This window comes from Triticum aestivum, chromosome 7A, assembly GCF_018294505.1.
Source record: "Triticum aestivum cultivar Chinese Spring chromosome 7A, IWGSC CS RefSeq v2.1, whole genome shotgun sequence".
In the NCBI taxonomy this organism is placed as follows: domain Eukaryota; kingdom Viridiplantae; phylum Streptophyta; class Magnoliopsida; order Poales; family Poaceae; genus Triticum; species Triticum aestivum.
The window spans coordinates 688,082,314-688,102,973 of NC_057812.1; the positions used below are offsets into that span (position 1 = coordinate 688,082,314).

The 20,660-nt window shown below is 41.4% G+C and overlaps 1 protein-coding gene and 1 long non-coding RNA gene across 5 annotated transcripts; both read left to right on the forward strand.

Moving 5' to 3' along the window:
- The first annotated feature begins 494 nt into the window (after positions 1–494).
- LOC123149346 (uncharacterized) lies at positions 495–3,383 on the forward strand. Its single transcript, XR_006474603.1, has 5 exons — positions 495–995; positions 1,162–1,371; positions 1,454–1,598; positions 2,440–2,541; positions 3,137–3,383. It is a non-coding gene; the product is annotated as an uncharacterized lncRNA (long non-coding RNA).
- A 3,937-nt stretch (positions 3,384–7,320) lies between these two features.
- On the forward strand, positions 7,321–17,762 carry LOC123149347 (MMS19 nucleotide excision repair protein homolog). 4 transcript variants are annotated; one of them, XM_044568989.1, is made up of 21 exons: positions 7,322–7,667; positions 8,060–8,122; positions 8,217–8,271; positions 8,735–8,832; positions 10,045–10,203; positions 10,294–10,353; positions 11,183–11,371; positions 11,484–11,537; positions 11,737–11,823; positions 11,929–12,631; positions 13,050–13,423; positions 13,511–13,584; positions 13,839–13,941; positions 14,071–14,873; positions 15,769–15,844; positions 15,933–16,044; positions 16,310–16,386; positions 16,471–16,551; positions 16,884–16,963; positions 17,161–17,270; positions 17,358–17,762. In XM_044568989.1, the coding sequence occupies exons 1-20, from the start codon at positions 7,590–7,592 to the stop codon at positions 17,177–17,179; spliced, it is 3,345 nt and encodes a 1,114-aa protein (XP_044424924.1). In that variant the 5' UTR covers positions 7,322–7,589; the 3' UTR covers positions 17,180–17,270; positions 17,358–17,762. The 4 variants fall into 4 exon arrangements, with proteins under 4 accessions (XP_044424922.1, XP_044424926.1, XP_044424924.1 ...); XM_044568988.1 differs by lacking the exons at positions 17,161–17,270; positions 17,358–17,762 and having other exon boundaries at positions 16,884–17,048; XM_044568987.1 differs by lacking the exons at positions 17,161–17,270; positions 17,358–17,762 and having other exon boundaries at positions 7,321–7,667; positions 13,050–13,584; positions 16,884–17,048.
- The last annotated feature ends 2,898 nt before the right edge of the window (positions 17,763–20,660 follow it).

Sequence of the window (20,660 nt, forward strand, 5' to 3'; positions counted from 1 at the left end):
GAATTTTCCGTGCAAAGAAATGAAAACTCCCTTATGCAACATTGTTTGCCATTCCAAGATGCACCCTTGTGTACAATATGAGATCATTTGAATAAACTATCCCATGAATATATACCATTTTTGACACTCTAAAGATAGAATATATATTTAGTTTTTGCAAAAAACTCATTTTTTAGAACAATTTTTAAGAATATTTGTATTATTCCATGTTTGTTATTTTTCTGAAAAACATGTCTCATTTGTGACACGATGCGAAGATTTTATATTGCACTTTTTTTTCTAATTCTATCATGTTACAAAATAACCGATATGTTTTAGCATATTATTTAATCGATCACGGCCAATTTAAATGGTTATAAAGTCATCAAAGTACGTACAACATTCTGATTGGTCCATTGGCATTTCACGCGGATCATGCATCAGCCACCGTTGGATGGTCCGGGATCCCACGGCAGCCCTGACCCCTCACCATCTCACCCACCTAGACCTAACACAGCCCGCACTCCTCCTCTCGTCCCACGGCCGCCACCCCCAACCCTCTCGCTCCCTCCGATCCACTTCTCGCACCTTGATCCAGATCGATGTCACCGCCTCTCGCACCTCGCCTGCAAGCCCCTCCGCTGTCGCCTGCAAGCCCCTTCGCCGTCGCCTGCAAGCACCTCCCCTAGCCCCGGCCACCCACTTCCCTTCGTCCTCCCGCAGCAGCTCACCCGCAGCCCTCCCCGTGGCTCTAGGGTTTCGGGGGCGGCGCCGCCTCCATTGCCGGCACGGCTCCGGTGACTCTGGAGGCTCCTCCCCTGACATCTACCGCGCCCCACATGCAGCTCAGCCCCCTGGATGGTGCCCCTCCGCCCGGCACCGTGCTGGGACAGCCGCGTCCCTGACTTGTCGCTTCCCCAACGGCTGCTGCTGGACCCGACCTATCCTCCCCGCTCCATCGGCCCCCTCTCCGGCCGCCAGACTTCCTCGCGCACGTCGTGGTCCAGCTGGGCAAGGTACGCATCATCCTCCCCTCCTCTACCCCCTATCTCTCTCTGACTCGATTTGGATGCCCATGGTTGGATCTGATTTGGATGCCCCATGGATGCATCCGATTTGGATGCTGCTCTAGTCTTCTTCTTCTTCCTCATGGTGATGCGGTTCCCTCCCTCCCTCTCGCAGGTCTTCTTCTTCCTCGATCTGCTGCAGCCGCAACAACTCAAGGCCATGGAGCAGCAACCATGGATTTTTCTTCTTCTTCCCTGAGATGAGATGAAGTTTGTTTTCCTCAAGGTCAAGGTGCAGCAGCTCGACTTGGACTTCATGCAGCACGACGCTCAGCCACTCCTCTCCTCTTGGATCTAACCCACGCAGCAGCAACTCCAGGCCAAGGTGCGCCCACTCCCCTCCCCTCCTCTGCTTGATCTTATTTGATTGGATTCACTTTCCTCACGCCTCTCTGTTTGCATTGCAGGCTCTGTTGGTCGGTCTTCATGTTGCTGGTGCTACATGAGGACCCTCTCCTGGATGGATGGATCATGCTGCTGCTACGTAAGGGCCCTCTCCTGGATGGATGGATGGATCCAGGAGGAGGAGGTTTGGTGTTTGACAACCTCAAGGTTCTTGTTTTTCTAGACAGATGCATTCATGTGTAGTGTGGTGTGGTGGCAGCAGAGTAGAGCAGATCAACCTCCTGATGCTTTTCTCGTTTGAATCTGTATACATTGTTTCGAGGGAAACATGTATTGTTGGTTCCTACAACTTCCTTCCACACCTGAGAAATATTACTGTCTTGTGTAGCTTCTTATTGTCAAGAAATCTCACTTGTTCTCAACAATATTTTGTTAGTTAGTTCTGATGGTTTGTCCTCACTGCATATTCTGTTGTGATTTAATTTGACTTGTTAACAATGGCTGTCAATCAATCAAACACAAGCAAATTAAATGTTTACTAGTATTCCATATAGTGCTTGTTGTGCAGTGTATAGTTTTGAATGGTTCAATTATACAGAGCTCTTCATGCCCAAGATGAGAAATTCTTGTTGTCAATTTGTTTGATGCCATCATTTTCTTACCATCATATTATATGTGCCGCTCAACATTCAACCTGCTTTAATCTGTCTAGTATTCAGTTTGTACCTCATCTAGCACACTGCCTAAAATTGCCACTATTGTTTCAATGAAATTAGTAGAATTACCTTGTGATTCCTCTGTTTGCTTCATGTTATGGTTGCTCTACTGCTAGTGTCTTACTAGCTTGTTCTGTCTCATCGTGTTCCTGCTTGTAGTTAATTTTCCATGTGCCTAAGTATATGAGTAGTACACGTGCAAGCAAACATTTAAACTGAAACCCATCCATCCTCTGTACTATATTGTACTGAAGAAGTAATGTAGATGCATATACATGCAATTTTATTAAGTGAATGCCATGCAAACAACTAACTTGCTCTTGTCCACGTAGATGGAGTAGGAGGATGAGCAGCAACAACAAATGTGCCTGATGGTGAAGAAGCACCTGATGACCAGAACTCGTTCAAGTGCTCTTTAGTCCTTCCAAAACAAGGTCTTGATGCCCCCCTTATAGAAAATGTTCATATATGTTCCTGCATGATGCGTGTGTGCATGTTGGATGGTCACATTCTAGTGTACTAGCTAGCTAGTAAGCTGGTTTTGCTACCGGATGATTGAATGTCATCTCAGTTTGTACCTCATCTAGCTCACCACCTCAAATTGCCATTGATTTGTTAGTGTTTCCTTCTTGGTTGGCTAAACATATCCGTTTGTTTGATTTGGAGCATTAGACGCTCTCCATTGATGATTGCCTAATTTTATTCATCATCTCCATAATATATTCATTTGATTGTCTACTACATCTCCACTTAAACACTCATAATGCTACTGTCCACCCTTTGTTCAATTGGACTGACTATATATCTCTTGTTAAAATTGTGGTCTTGATCTTTTCTTTAAACTTGGGACATCATGCATAACTAGCTCTTCCTTTTCAGTCTAAACCTGAGACCTCTTTTGTTTTCAGTCACACTGTTGTTTTGCTGTGCTTGATAAACCTGAGACTTCTTTCTATTGTAATATCGAAGTTGTTTGGTTCTGGCCTCAGCAGTAGTACACCAATATTGAAGTTGTTCACTCTTTTACAGGAGCTCCAGGCCTAATTTTTTGGAGTGTGAAACTGTGAAGCCAAGTGCGAATCAGTGAAGCCCTACTTAGCAAAGAGTTTTTTGGTTCTATAGTAGACTGTAAATTGTAATATTGTAACAGATTGTAAAAGACTAATGTAGTGTTATTTGATGAATTATATTTGTCCCGTCCTATTTGAAATAGTGATTATGTATGTTGAAAAGATGTGAAATGGAAACTTGACCAGCGGTACCAATTTATGTCCCACTTATGAATATAATCTGAGAAATTTTGAAATTTTTGACATGTGGGACCCATCTGACTAGTGGGACCAGCTCTAAAATAAAATGATTGAAAAATAGAAAATCAATTGGTGGAAAGAAGGCCATGGCCCAACAATAAAAAGGCTGCAATATTGGGCTTGGCCTATGAATCCAACCAAAAATTGACAGAAAAAATACAAATAGGTTGCATTGTTGGGCTTGACCCATGTAAAACATTGAATTGGACTGGGCTGATTCTTATCCACGTCAGCTTGCCACGCTGGATCTTAAGCGGCCTGGGGAGGCTACCAGAGACCAAAAATTTGGTCGTGGAACCAATGACCTTTTACATATCATAAATAAGGTCGTTAATTTCAATTTATGGCGGCCAGCTTTTGACCATCTGTTTTTGGTCGCAAATGAAAACCCATGACCATTCAGCGACTAATAGTGATGATTGCAAGTTGACATATTTCTTGTAGTGTTAGTGCCTTCCCATCCCCGTCCTAAGCACCGTCGATCACCCGCAACGTCCTGTCTCTGGCACCACCTTGGTGAGTCCATCTTATTTTGTATGATTTAGATAGTTACTTGTATAATTTTCTTACTTGTATGATAGTTTGTTATACATAGTGCCATGGTCTTGATATCCGTCGCCGTTGACCCTCGTTCGGTTTATGATTCAGATGTGGTATATTCTCTTTTATAACTATTTGTTGCATTTCGTGTTTATGACAATTATGCCCATCAAGTTGACATAAATATTTTTATCTAGGAGGTATGTGAACTAGAAATTGCAACCAACCCTCTTGTCGAGAAGTTAAATTTTGTTGAAAAATAAAACGAGTATTTGAAAGAAAAATTGAAAAGAATTGAAGAACAGAAGAAGAAATTGAAGTTGTATGTTGCCGATGTCGTCGATGATCACAAGATCAAGATGGATGCAATGTGCTTGAAGATTAGAAAGATTAGAAAATATGCCTTTAATAAAGAGGCTTGGTATCACTACGATGTTGGATCAATTGTTACATTAGTTGCGATCTTGATCGCATTTGTTGTTGCATTTAAATGCTTTAGCTAGATAGTTGTATGTTGTTTTATGAGAATAAGCGTGTATGAACTTTATATATGAACTTGTATTAATTTGGTCTTTCCGGTGTTGTGTAATGAAGATGAGCCGGCAATGGATGTACGATGACCGACGCTCTCCCCAGTTCATTGATGGCGTGCATACTTTTCTGCTTGCGGCTGAGGCAAACAAGTGGGGTGGTTTTATGTGTTGTCCATGTGCTGCCTATAAGAATGATAAGAATTACTCTAGCTCAAGAGTCATTCACGTCCACCTGTTTACGTCTGGTTTCATGTCCGGCTATAACTGTTGGACCAAGCATGGAGAAAGAGGGGTTCTAATGGAAGAGAATGAATAAGAGGAGGAGGATGACAGATATCCTGGGTTCCCTGAATACGATGGTACTACAATGGAGGGAGAAGCTGAAGAAAAGGCATCAGATAAGCCCGCTGATGATCTTGGTCGGGCCATTGCTGATGCAAAGAGAAACTGCGCAAGTGAAAATGAGAAATCAAAGTTGCGGCGCATGTTAGAGGATCACAAGAAATTGTTGTACCCAAATTACGAAGATAACAAGAAAAAGTTGGATATCACACTGGAATTGCTACAATGGAAGGCAGAGAATGGTGTATCTGACAAGGGATTTGAAAAGTTGCTGAAAATGTTAAAGAAGATGCTTCCAAAGGATAATGAATTGCCCGACAGCACGTACGAAGCAAAGAAGGTTGTCTGCCCTCTAGGATTAAAGGTGCAGAAAATTGCATGTCCTAATGACTGCCTCCTCTGCCGCGGTGAGGAGTATGGGAATTTGAATGCATGCCTGGTATGCGGTGCATTGCGCTATAATATCAGCCGCGATGACCCTGGTGATATTGAGGGTGAGTGTCCCAGGAAGAGGATTCCTGCCAAGGTGATGTGGTATGCTCATATAATAGCATGGTTGAAACGTTTATTCCAAAACAAAGAGCATGCCAAGTTGATGCAATGGCACAAAGAAGACCGTAAGAAAGACGGGAAATTGAGAGTACCCGCTGATGGGTCGCAGTGGAGAACAATCAAGACTTTGCAGATGACGCAAGGAACGTATGGTTTGGTTTAAGTGCAGATATCATTAATCCTTTTGGGGAGCAGAGCAACAATCATAGCACTTGGCTTATGACTCTATGTATCTATAACCTTCCTTCTTGGTTGTGCATGAAGCGAAAGTTCATTATGATGCCAGTGCTCATCCAAGGCTCCAAACAATCCGGCAACGACATTGATGTGTAACTAAGACCATTAGTTGAAGACCTTTTATAGCCGTAGGACAAAAATGGTGTACGTGCGTGGGATGGGCACAAACAACATGAATTTGACCTACGAGCGTTGCTGTTTGTAACCATCAATGATTGACCTGCTCTTAGTAACCTTTCAGGATAGACGAACAAGGGATACCATGCATGCACACACTGTTTAGATGACACCGAAAGTATATATATTTAGATAAATGTAAGAAGAATGTGTACCTGGGACATCGTTGATTTTTTCCGATCAAGCATCTCTTAAGAAAGAAAGACAAGCATTTCAAAGGTGAGGCGGATCATCGGAAGAAGCCTCGCCACCGTACTGGTGATGATATATTTGATATGGTCAAGGATTTAAAAATAATCTTTGAAAAGGATCCTGACAGACAATCTATTCTTTGAAATGGAAGAGGTCCGCTCTACAATCAACGTGATGTACGTGGCGAATAATCTTTGCGTGAATCTGCTAGGCTTCTTGGGCGTGTACGGGAAGACAAAAGATACATCAAAGGTACGGAAGGACCAGCAACATATGCATGAAAAAGACGGCATGCATCGAAAGCAGTATCAATGTCCTGCCAGCTATGCTCTTGTCAAAGAAAAAAAAAAGAAAAACTTCTTTGAATGTCTGCTTAATATTTTTTGAAATATTAACTGTTTTTAAAAGCATGAACATTTTTTTAAGTTTCCCAAAAATTTTCGAAACATGAAATCTTAAAAAAAAGAAAATTAAACTTGAAACAAGAATAAAGAATAAAAGTAAACTTGTAAAAGGCAAAAAAAAGAAACAAAAAAAGTATTAACGAGAAAAATAAAACGGAAAAAAGGAAAAAAAGAAAAAGAAAAGGAAAAAATGAAAAAGAAAAGGAAAAATAAAAACGAAAACAACAATGAAAAAACAGAAAAAAAGAAACTGGTTTAGGAACCTTCTACAAAGTTCCCAAACCAAGAACCAACCAGAAGGTTCACAAAACCGATGCTGTCACACACACAGCTGGTCCGGCCTATTCGCCCGATAGGGTGTGCGGTAGGTTGACAATTTGCCGCAAAATGTGGCAGATAGGATTTTCCATAAGTTTGAGGTATCTTTAAATTCAAAGGTTTTTGGATTTGACACCCAAGAAAGTGCTCAGGTCTTTCAGGTTCGGGCTATATGGGTTTGGGCTTCGTGCTTCGCGTATCGGGTTGTATGCCGAGTCTGACCAAACGTGGCCAAATGGGCTGGTCTTAGCATGCTGTCCGGATAGCCTGTGTGCCCGGCCCATGGTGGTCCTGGCCTGACACATGGCCCGCGAGGCCGGGCAGCACGACACAGCCCGATTACTCTTTTTATTTTTTAGAATTTTTTGAGGAACTAGATTTTATTTATATATTAGCCCTATGAAGCCCAGATAGGCCCAAAACATCCCAAAATCAGGGGGCCTAGTGGGCTAAACGTGCCGGAGGGCCTGCCCAGCACGACCCGCATATTATTAGGCGTGCCTGGGCGGGCTCTGCCGTCCCTGGCCCGTTTAGGCCAGGCCGGGCCGGCCCATCTGGCCAGGTCTGACTGTCTGAGCCTCACCCCGTGACCAAATTCAGCCGAAAGCACGCACGCCTCCTTACAAAAAAAAGAGAGGCCAAAAGCACGCACGCAGCCTGGCGGAGGAGTGTCTCCACGCACGCTAGGTTACCGCCGCCGCCACCGCCACCGCCACCGCCACCGCCGCCGGCCGCCTCCACCCGCCGCTGCTGCGGGCCTGCTGCATCCGCCTCCCCGTACGCCTCCTCCGTCGCCCCGTCTCCTTCACTAGCAAAACCCTAAACCCTGGAAGCGGAAGCGAGGCTTCAAGGCCACGGCTCGTACCTTGTGGCGGCAATGGCGAAGGTCCCTGCCGGCGAGTGGGTCCCCCACGTTGAGGCCTTCGTTGACGTCTCCCGCTCCCCCGCCCAGCACGTACGGTCTCCCCTCCCCATCCCCATCCCCTATTACTGTTGAGGCCTTCGGTGCCTTTTGCTTCATAAATTCTGTTTTTGGCTCGCATGGTTCGCTTGGAATATACACCCGCTTAACAATTGACGGAGTCTCATTCACTTCATATGTAATTATTGTGCGATTTTCTCATAAGAATTTAGCTAACGGGCAGCACCTATAAGCTTCACTGACACAAGCTCCAGTGTTGCAGAGGCTTCTGTATTTCTAACACAATTTGGTACAAACTGCTATTTGCTTAATACATGGGGCAAATGTTGTCATTGCGTAGCTTAGTATGCTTGATGATACACGCTCTCCTTTGTTATTTTAGTTTCTTGTGGACGCTAATGCTGTTGTTATGTGGTGTGCAACAGTCTGCGGGCGTGGATGCTCTTGCAGCCTTGGTCAACAAGGACAAGCTGACGCTCTTCGATTTGGTATGTCCTGGTTTCTCGGAGATCATACACTTTGCTCCATGATTTGGCTAAGGAGGGTAGTTCTTTATAGATCTTGTTGGTGGTATCGTTTCAGGTGTCTAAGATGGACATGTATTTGACGACAACAGACCACATTGTTAGAGCAAGAGGTTTCTTTTACCCCTCATTGCATATCTTTTCCTCCCATGCATTGTTAGAAAATTTGCAAATTTGATAATGCAAGTAAAGTTACGGTCTATGCCAAGTTTTAAGGCTATACAGGTGATAGTTGCTCTTCACTGTTAGCACAGTTCGAAAAAATCCATAAGTCAAGCTTTCTTTCTTCAGTGAAGATTATTGTGGATTTCTTCTACTGAAAAATGTAAAGTCGTACTGTGCAATAGAGAGACACATCCACGTACGTCCGCACATCGGTAGCTAGCACAACACTTTATTGGTTCTTGGATGGTTACATTGTTGATAAAGAAAAACCTTTTGCAACCATTGTTTTTCATTTTCTGTTCTGCAAAGTCATTTCTGCATAATAGATTTAAGTTCAGCGTCATAATCTTTTGCTGGTACATGCATAGTTCCCTGCAGTTTGTTAAGGATATGCTTCTGTTTGTTTTGCAGGAATACTGCTTCTGGGGCAAATCATGTCTCACATTTCATTTAAATGGTTAGATGTCAATGCCATCACAACATTGTCAGACTTCTTTACATCAAGATTGGTAAGTTTGACTTTGTGCATCATGGTTATTTGACTTTTGAAGTGCATACACAGTTTCTCAAACACTAGTCTTATGAGTTCCCATTTACACCTGAACTAAATAGCAAATCTTACCTTCTGGTCTTGTGTCCTTATTGTGTAACATAGAGTGAGATAAAAACCCTTGGGAATAAGGTCATCAATCTGGGGAAGCTAATGGCTGTAGTAATGTTGACTTATTAAAGTTCTTACACCACAGCCTTCTTTGCGCAGATTAAATAGGCCAGTATACTCTGTCTTTGCCATGACACTCTAGAAACTAATGATTACATGTTTATGGCAGCCACATCTTTGATTCCAAGGTTGAATTTTTAGCAATACTAAGCTCCCTGTTGTGGAATACAAATGACTGAATATGGGTAGGTATTAGGTTTCAGATTTCTAAGTTTTATTTTTGTATGGCTTACATGTATCCAAGCTGTTCAATTTTTGTGAAAAACAATTGTTCGAAACGTTGCGCACAAGAGTGAATTTGGCCGTTCTATCCAGTTAAGATCAAATATTGTCAGTAACTTGATTTGACATAAGAAAGACTTGGGCTGCTTGGTATAATTCCAAAGTTTGGCTTGCCAATGTTTGGACAAGCCCAAAAATTGGCTACCGATTTGTCTTGCCAACTGGCTAGCCAATTTTTTGGCTCCAACCGTATCCCAACGGGTTGCAACCCCAATATGTCATCATTTTACCTAGCAGGCCAGTGGGATATTGTTGCAACTTCTTCAATTTGATATCTCCAAATAAGCGATGACTTAGGTGGCATATAAGCAGTTCACCTGGGCTTTATATTTAATTAAAGAAGAAAGTTAGCAATGAGCCCGGTCCTAGGTTACATATAGTCATCAATTCATATTAAGTTAGACTACCCCTAAATTTGACTCCAGTAATACTTTGCAAAGAATTCTCACTCCCTACAGAGATGTACTCCGTCCCAAAATGCAAGACCATTTTTGACACTATAACATTATAATGTTGGTATAGCCTTTTAGTTCTCTATTACGAAGTTTTTGTCTCAAGAAAATATCCAGTGAAGCAAATTGTTCTTCAGAAGACCCATAGCTCCTATTAAACTGCAACGTTTGTTTAGTGCCATGCTATTGCTTTGGTGATCTTTACCCTATGGTGACAAATTGGCCACCCTTCTCTCATTACTCGTGAACTTCGTTTTTGGCTTCAGTCGGATTGGCAAGCACTGCGGGGAGCTCTTGTTGGATGCTTGGCTCTATTGCACAGAAAATCATCTGTTGGCACTATTATGGTTGCTGATGTCAAAAGACTAGTTGAGGCTTTCATAGCTGATGTTCAAGTACAGTCACTTGCAGCTGCTGACCGCAAGGTTGATTTGAATCTTCAGCACAAATATGCTTAAACAAAGTTAGATTTAATCTATCTATTGATCGATTTTTCATCACTCTTTTCTTTCTAGATGTGCTTTGAAATTTTTAGCTGGATACTTGATCACTACCCAGAAGCTGTCAAGACAATGGTATGATACTTACTCTCTGGACAACTATCGATCACACCATCATCTCAAAACTGTATTAGTAGTTATCATTAAGTTAATCCTACATGTTAACCATACCCCTTGCATGTTCTAACTTCTAACATGTTACCAACTCTAGTTAACTGTGTATGTTCGGCGTGTCTATCTAGGAGGCGCCGAAAGTTAAGTAATATTCATTGTAATAAGACCATACCCATTCCCATTACATAGAGTAGTAGTATGTCTATCCAACTGGGTTAAACATTGTTCAATTCTACTCCCTCTGTTCCGAATTACTTGTTGCAGGTATGGATGTATCTAGATGAATTTTAGTTCTAGATACATCCATTTCTGCGACGAGTAATTTGGAACGAAGGGAGTATCAAATAGTACTTAAATTGGTGCCTCCCAGGTTTGCACACTGGATAATTATAGTGAAATGGAGGGAGTGATTTTTTGTATCGTCGTGATTATTTCTTGATGTGTTTGCATTTCCTTATCTGGCAAGCATATGGTATCTGTTGCATTATGTAATGCTCTGTACTGTTGACCAAATCTTGCGTATTGATGTTATCATGCTTGGGGTAAAGTGTGACAACCTTCCAATATTATTGGAAGAAAAACAAGGTAATAAATCAAGCATAGAGGTAGAGTTGATACTTGATATGGGTAGTTTGGTGGTGTACAAGTATTCTAGAATGGATGAATCTTCATTTCCAACCTCTGTCATGGAGGCTGGTTTTATATATTATTTTGTTTGGTTATTTACACCTCTCCTGGATTTATTCAATCATGTGTTCATTACCAACACAAGTTTAATCTGTATGCCCAGGATGATGAATTGCTATACTGGATCTGTCAATCAATCGATGAAGAAAAAGACCCAGAGTGCTTGAAGCTTTCTTTTCATGTGGTGGAAGTTGTCATGAAGCTGTTCCCAGACCCATCTGGTATCGCAGACCAATTTGCAAGTGACCTTTTTGAGCTTCTGAGCAAATATTTTCCTGTTTACTTCACACATGTATGTTGATGAACTATCGTGGCATCCAAAACATTTTCGTGTGTATGTCATTCTGCAACTTAATTAGTTCTTGACGTTCCTTTCTCCAATATGGTATCATGTATATGTGCAGGGAGCCGGTGATAATTTAGGTGTTACAAGAGACGAACTTTCTAGGGCATTGATGGTATGACCTTAGTATTTTACCTGATAGATTATTTCAAAGACCATTCAATTTTTTGAACTGAACATATGGCTCGGCGCTATAATTATTTGTCAAATGCGACTATGGAGTTGTGTGTTATATCACCTTATCATACTTCTAAATGAAAACATGTTTCTATTATTTTACTTGTGTGGTTAACAACCTGTTTAAATATTTGCAGCATGCCTTTTGTGCAAGTCCATATTTCGAGCCCTTTGCCATCCCATTGCTTCTAGATAAACTTTCTTCCGATCTTCCATTAGCAAAGGTCAGCAGTTTTAACTTATCTTAATGTTTCAAGTTCATCAATCTAACAAAGTGAATAACCTCTTTGATTTTCTGCTAAAAATTCACATGTTAGTATTTTGTACAGCTTGATTCCTTGAAATATTTGGACAATTGCATTCACTGCTATGGAGCTGATAGAATGGTTACACATGCATCAGCTATTTGGTTTAAGTTGAAAGAAGTACTTTTTAGCCTTTCTTCAGATCAACTTTTATCATCAGGGTCACCTAAAGATGCAGAGAATAATAAGAATCAAATAATATCAGAAGCTGAACATTGCTTGAAGACTGCTGTTACATATATACATTCTTCGGATAGAGATATTTTCATCAATTTGATCTTGTTGGATGAGGATATTGTGAATAACATCCATTCTGTAACAACTGAAGAGAACTCCATCGGTAGTTCACTGCAAGCCCTTGGAAGTGTCGTTTCTATTCTTGCTGGGTCATCTACATATTTGTGCACTAGAGTTTTTCAAGCACATTTTAAACGCTTGGTGGATATTTTGGGAAACTCAGCTGGTTTTGATTCTCAACACCTGAGCATCGCCAATGGATCATCTCCTGCTTCTATTAACTATGGAGCTCTCTATTTATCTGTTCAAATGCTTTCATCCTGCCGAGAAGTCGCTGTGGCATCTCTTGAAGGCGTCCCAGCAGAGGAGTCCTGGTGGCTTATCTTAGAGGAAAAGCTGGATCAAATCATCCATCTTTTCGGAAAATTGTTGACTATTGATTCTCAGCCTACCCAGTCAGCGGTCAGAAAAGAATGTGTTTCGTTTGCTGGTATGTTGAAGTCTTTAATTATGACTTGCTAAATACCACATTTTGTAAGACAACATGCACCTATTAGGCGCTGTCACAAACTCACAACTATCTGAACTTTCCTAATCCATGCTTGTAGATTTTGCTTAAGAGAACTCCTCATTACAAAAGGTCGAGCATCTGGTTTGCAAATAGACATGCTGTCCATAGCCGTGCTCTTTCAGTCTACATATTATTTGTCAATAACTCTTTAGCCATTTCTGGAGATTCTAGTCTATATGGTCTACCTTATTCATCAAGGTCATATTTTAGTTCCAAATATTTAATTGATGGACTCTTAATTTTTATTTTTCTCTTGTTGAATTTCAGTGCTTCTTTAGAATCATTGAGGATCAATCTGTCTATCCTAATATGGTTGTTTCTTATAAATTGTTTGCAGTGAAGGGTTTGCTGATACTTGCAACTATCCCGGAACAATGTTCACTTCTACTGGAAAATGCTTATGAGAATATTTTGCTGATGCTTACCTTAGTAATTACAAGCAAGTATGAAAATGCACATTTGTGGAGATTATCATTGAAAACATTGACTAGCATTGGCTCATCTGCTGTGGAATTACATGCTTCTAAAAGAGAAATGGTTTACAATAGAATTGTTGTCGACAAGATAATTCGTTTGGCTGAATCTTGTGATGCATCGATGCCTCTGAATCTAAGACTTGAAGCATGTTTTGAAGTTGGCACCGCTAGTATGAACTATATGTTAAGGGTTGCCAGATCACTTGAAGAAACTGTCATCACAAATATCTCTCAGGCCTGTATCGAATCCCCCTGTTGTCTTCTTATTTCCTGCAAATTGCATTTTATAAGCAACCAAACTAATGTTTTATTGATCCTGCAGGTTAATGGAAGTATAGAATGTGCGGACTATGTAACCTGTCTGATTGATTTTTACTCTAGTCGTCTCCTTCCTTGGTATGCCAACTTTGCATTCCAGTATGTATTGCTGTATCAACAAACATGGGTTACGATTAGTCTGTAATCTTGAAACATCTTTCTCAGTTTGTGCAAACCTAACTGTAAAAAGGTTGCACATACTTGACCAATTCGATAGCTGAAAAATGTTACTGGTGGCATGCTTGGTACCTGTGCCCTGTACTAGCCTTTTGACAGGATATATGTTAGCCAAATATCATCTTCTCTCTGAGTAACCATCTCCATTATGGCAGGTTCTTTACTTCCGGTGGTCTCAATGAACTTGCTTTGAGCTTTGCTCTGCGTCTCTGGGATGAGATTGGGGACTTGGTTACTCTGGACCGAATCATATCACAGGTGAAGCTCCATCAAACTGATTATTTTTTTTGCTAATGCAGTTGAATTACTGGTTCTTAGGTATATATTTGGCATGTGACGCATAAATCTGTACTGTGTAATCATGGAACACTCATTTTTCTCTCTCAGGGTCTTCTTGACTCACTAATGATGGGAATGAAGTTATTAGTCAGAGTCTGCACAGAGGAACAACAGTCGTTGATTGTTCAGAAAGCATGCGGTATAGTATCATTGATGCTGTCTCTCCCAGTGAAAGCATTAACACGCCATCTTTTGTCTGTTGACGAGTTAGTTCCTGCACACTCTGTTCAAGATACAGCTCTTGTGTGTATGCTTTCATCAGTCATAGTTGGTCTTTGGCCTCAAACACCTGTACCAGAAATGATGATGATGATTAACCTCTTTTCGGTCTTTCTACTGAATGGGCATATACCAGCTGCTCATGCATTAGCTTCTATTTTCAATAAATATCTACAGAATTCAGAGTTCTCACACGAGATTAAGCTGGATAAAATACTTGATGTTATTCTTGGGGGATGTTTCTCAATTGTATTACCCAGCAGCAATTTGAAGATGTCTTGCTCTCCTGCTGCCACTTTGGATAATGCTAACTTCTCAGACAGCTTGCCTGGAAGCATAGGTTCAAAGATTGATATCTTATGTGGCTTGGCATGGATTGGCAAAGGATTGCTTATGAGAGGAGATGAGAAAGTGAAGGAAATTTCATTGTTTCTTCTTAAATGCCTCTCATCAGATGCTTCTCTAGCAACAGCTGCAGCTGATGCATTCCATGTGATGATGGGTGATTCAGAAGTCTGCCTAAATAAAAAGTTCCATGCAAGAATAAAGTTTTTGTATAAGCAGCGTTTTTTCTCAATACTGATGCCAATTTTTCTCTCTAAACTTAAGGAGACCTCTGAGCTGACAACAAAGTAGGTATCAACATTCTCATCACTTTGTATTATATCTTGTATTGATTTGAACCATACACATTTGTATACCATGTTTCTGTTACTTTGCCTATGCACCAGCAGCATCTCCCAAGGGTTTAGCTTAGTTTATATGTGGACATATCTGTTCTATCAATTAGCTTGGACACTTTTGTGCATTTAGTTTTGATTCGTCCTCTGTGAAATTCCCAAGGGTTCAGCTTAGTTTATTTGTGTACTCTGACTTTGCATACCTTTGTTCACATTATACGTGTAAGCAAAAAGAAAGCAATGTGATGACACCGTTTCGGATATCAAGATGGTAATGTAACTTTTTCATGATAGCAAGCCAAACTGAACCGTGGCACGAGTTTAGAAGTCAAAGAATTTTTTATACTATGTGTGCCTTGGAGGAAAAAGACATTTGAGTTGCCACATCAGTTGAATACTGCAATTTTGTAACCTCAGGACTAGGTTGCATCACATTATTTAGGGCCAGTTCTTTTGGCGGCTTAAAAAATAAGCCGCCTCCTCCCCAGCTTTTTCCATAAACTGCCTCCCTCATTCATTGGGGCTTCTGAGCTTGTTATGGGATTACTAATAAGCATCAACAAATTTTGAGGGTGGCTTATTTTTTAAGCTGGGGAGAGGCAGCTTAATTTTTAAGCCGCCCAAAAGAACTGGCTCCTAATTTAGTTCCATATTGTGCTTTTCCTCATTAATTTTTATCATCATGATTTATATTTTAGAGAAAAGTGTATTTTGATTAAAAATATTGTATAGCTAAGTGATGGTCTGATGCCAGTTTTAGTTCATTTGATGAACCGATCCTGTGATTTTAGTGATTTTTTTATTTGTCAAATGCCTTGAAGCAACTGAAAAATATCACCTACTGCAGATTGGTGATATATCGAGCATTCGGACATATTATTACCAATGCTCCAGTGTCAGCAGTTATAACAGAAGCCCATCAGGTTAATTACTTCTTGATTGAAGCATGCACAACCTTTGTGGGATCAGAGCATACTAATTGCCCAATTGCTTAACTAATTGTTTTTTCAGATTTTGCTCGTGATGATTGATATCTTAGCCAAATTGAGTGTGGATATTCAGGATAAAGATCTAGTGTATAGTTTGTTGCTTGTTTTATCTGGAATGCTGATGGATGAAAAAGGTGATATCATTTACTTTACTCAATTACTTCCATAAGTTCCTACTTAGTAGCCATTAATTCAATAAATTGTGTTTGATGTGCATGCATTGATGTATCCATTCAGTTCATTTTCTTTTGTTTACTATGTAAATTTGACTGGTGTATGCTGCGTTCTACCTCTGTCAATTTGAACTAAAACCATGTCACTTATTTTGGGACAGAGGAAGTACTAAATTCCTGATGCTATTTCTTTCTTCGGGCGCTAAATCTTGTTTGTCTTATGCAGGCAAAGAATGCATTGTGGAAAATATCCGCATCATTATCAGTGTACTTGCACAACTTGTTTCCTATCCTCACATGATGGTACTTACGAGTTTTTCATATTCAGTTCACTTGTTCCACTTGTAAGATCAGCATTTTTCACAACCTTTTTCCTTTCTCCTGTAGGTTGTTCGGGAGACTGCCTTGCAATGTTTTGTTGCCATGTCTAGCTTTCCCCACTCAAAAGTTTATCGCATGCGATCACAGGTCATTTTTCTATTTATGCAGATGGTTGTTGAGAATGTGCACACAATACGACCTTTAAGACACTTTAAGACATTGAGTTATTATTATACTGTGCTTTTTGTTAATCATGGATAGCACTCCCCTTATTGGTGGAGCTAATTAGGTCTCATGTTTTAACTGCACACTTTAGAACATTATGGATAATTGAGATGGTATATATCTAACTTATGACTAATTTCTTGTTGTTATTAGGAACTTAGGGTGTCTTAATATCGCAACTGTTGTCAAGTAAGAAAATGTTTCCTTCTGAAGGAATAAAAGAGAACTCATTGCAGAATGGTATATTCTTGCAGGTCCTACAAGCAGCAATCAAGGCTCTTGATGATAAGAAAAGGGCTGTTCGCCAAGAGGCTGTTCGATGTCGACAAACATGGTATGAAAACTATATCCTATTTCTAAGAGTTCTGGTGCTATTCTGTGGCAACATGAACCACCTGATGTAATATTTGGGCAATTGGCAAACGATGCAACTTTATTCCATTTGAATGAAGTCACCATGGTGGCTTTCCCTCAAAAAAAAAATCCTTTACGAGCCTCAACCTTTCCTGATGAGTCGTTATTTTCCTGCAGGCAATCATCATTTGCTTAAGGTAGTCTTTCTCCCGCCACTGCATCATAGTTTGGAATTAGTCACTGAACAGATCATGTTAGAGCTTGATAAGTATTGAGATGTGTGATAGGTATGTCATTCTTCCATCTTGTTGGTTGTTTCATCTTGATTATTCCCTTAAGACTTTTCAGATTACTTGATTGTCGGCGCGATGCAGGTTGTGGTAGCCCGTAGGGTGGTAGAGGACAATGCGGCTCATTCTGCCTTTGAAATGCTTTTGGACTGTGTAAGTTCTGGCGGGAGGTGAGTTCTTAGGAGGAAATTTGGCGAACCACAGTTGGATGGTGTATGTGCATTGGGTTCAATCTGGCTGACCGCTCTTCCGTCCCCTTTTCCTTGTATTTATCATGAATGGACATTTATAGGACCAGTTCGTGAATGTATCTCCGGTTCTCCTCACTATGCATTGCATTTGTCTCTCAAGTCGGGAGAATGCAAGTCAGATATGGCCCGAGTGCTGATTATCATGTAAAGTTGTTCAACATACCCAAATAGTTTTTATAAGCCGTGAGTTCCCTAGGTATGCTCAGCTATATAACTATATATGATTATGTTCAAAGTCTTTCTTCCGTGATTAAAATGTGATGTGTTAAATCCAACTTGCTGAGTTTTAGTTAACTATGTCAAATCATCAGGAAGGTTTCATGATCTACGATGCAATAAGTTGTTCCATTGCAAACCTGCAACAATTCCCACTATAAACTGTTCAGCCCAGACGTACCTGTTCCATCCCCTGGACATCGACACATTTATTCCTTACTGAGGATTGGAATCAGCGTTCGGCATGGCAGCACCCTGACTGTCATCTCTACAAGCAGAATTGCCTAGCGAGTCTGAAACACTCAGAGCAGTGACAATGGCAAGATGATGATGCCATAGGTGCAGTTAGATGGTTGCTCTGACGGACAGAGATCATGTGACATGCACCGTGTGCCTTGCGGCCGAAATTCAAATTTAAACATTACGAAAAATCTGAAAAAAATCATGCATCTTCACAGCACATATTAATTTGAATTTCGGCCGCAAGGCACACGGTGACATGCAAATGTGCATGTCACCTGATCTCTGTCCTGCTGGGACATTGTTGTAGGTGGTGTGCCTCTTGATCAGATTCTCCGTGTCGTAGATGATGAACCTGGAGAAGACCAATGCCGAGATGAACCCGTACATGGTCATGCCGACTTTGCCCATCGGCAGCAGCATAGGTATGTTTGAAAGGGGCAATTCCTGATACTGAGATGGTGTTTGGCTGCCCCACATGTATGAGCCTTGTAGAGCATTAGGGTGAGGCAGGCTGCCGACCAAAGAAGCTCAAGTCATGGCACCTCTTCACCCCACTCAATATGTACATCGTTAGAGCAGCTCCAACAGTTCCCGTAAACTGGCTTTATCTTTAGAGGATCCAGTAAAATAGGTCATTTCTTCCCGAAAATCCATCTCTGCACCCAAGTTCATCTGCATCTGTGCTGACAAAAAATATTAAAACAAATACTAGAAAAATTCAAAAAATTCCTTTTTTTGTGTGATAGACAATTTGATGCGTGAGACCTGCTTGAAATTTCAAGTCATTTGGACATTTGAGCAGCTCTTAGCAAAAAAGACAAATTAAGGGTCCGTAAAAATATTTACTGTTTATGTATTGTTTTGATCTGATTTATCTTTTTTGCTGAGAGCTGCTCAGATGTCCAAATGACATGAAATTTGTAGCGCATCTCACGTATTAAATTGTCTACCACACAAAAACATTTGGAATTTTTTAAATTTGTTTTGATTTTTTTACGATTTTTTCAAACCGAGTGCAGATGAGTCTGGGCATCAAAACGCTCTACTTATTTCTCGCCGCTGATTTATGGAAATGAAAGGATGATCTTCTTATATCTTTTTGGAGGGAAGATAACCGCGATGAAACTTCCACGAGCAACATGCCAAACGCCGTCGCTGCCACGATGCACCGCTACCGTCGCTGCCACCATGCCGGGAGTACGCTGTGCCACCGCCGCTTTTCGTGCCGCCCCAACGCCGCTTGCCGACGGCCACCACCACTGACCAGCAGGCCCTAGAGGAATAACAAAATTTGTTTAATGAAAAAATAAATCAAATAAAAAATTAGGGAAAGAAGTTTACATGAACTCATAAAAGTTGCTCGCAGAAAACTTTCCCGAAGACTTACGGGAAGCCAAGAAAGCTGATTTTAGAGCATCTTTAGCACACCACTTATGTCACGCCGAATTACAAAATAACGTCAGTTTACAGTTTTGTGCGGAAAAAGCGGCCCGAACAAACACCTTAAACGCCCCCGACCCAAGGGCATGGTAAATTACCCCCCGACTCGCGAAAACATAGGTCACCCCCCCTCGCCTAGTCGGTGCCTTGTATAGTGGGAAAGCAGTTGGCGGGAGGGATATTTCAATCTAGCGCATTCCCTCCCGCCATTCTGCAGTCGTCGCCGCCCGCCCGCCGCCTTCGATTCCGGCGCGCCGCTTCACCGATGCCCTGGATCTGCCGCACCCAGCCGCCCCGGGTCGATCTCCGCCGAGTCGCCGCCTGCCCCGGATCCGCCGGTGAGTCCTTTTCTACCCCTTCTAGTTTAATTTAGCGAACGATTTCCATTCATGTGCGCTCCGTTGTGATCTATAGATGGATTTGAGCCCTTGCGACGAACTTTTGCTCCAGGATTCGTCCTTGTCCGACGACTCGAACATTGGAACGCTGCTCGAGAAGAATCGGCAACAGATGGTGGTGGTGGTCCTCGCCGTGAAGGAGCTCGAGGATAGGAATAGAAGGAGACTGCGAGGATCGACCGTCGGTCGTCTTTGCTCCCTCGCAACCGCCATCTCGGGAACATGATGTTCATGCAAGACTACTTCACGGTGTCACCTACGTATCCACCGCACCTCTTCCAGAGAAGGTATCGAATGCGCCGATCCCTCTTCGTAAAAATAGTAGAAGCTTGTGAGGCCAATTCTCGATTTTTCACCCAAAGGAGAAACGCTGCGGACTTGAAGGGTTTTTGTTGGTGCAATATCTGCCTACCTTGTGTTTTGGAGATTGTTGACAGAAACAGGTATGGACTAATTTGTTTGCTAGTGCATACAGAAAGAAAAAGTCCATACATAACCGAAGAACATACTATCTCTGGTGCTGGGTTTCGAGGAACTTCACCGAAGTACATCTGAGTTGCAGAGGAGAATGAGCTATACTTGTTGAAGTGATAGAGTCAAGAAGATTGATGAGAAGAAATCAACCCCTCGAAATTTTACTGTTGAAGCAAATCCGTGTTATTCGGTACTGTCGATGGAAGAAATTGACTGCAGTGATGGATGTCGAAGACTATGGAAGACGCAGCATTCATTTAGTTTTTCTTCTTTCAGTCATTTGAGTCATAGGACCTCCGTACTATTAAGAGGGGTATTGGTTCTCAATGCTTAGATTTGCTGTGATGCTTAGCCCAAACCAATGA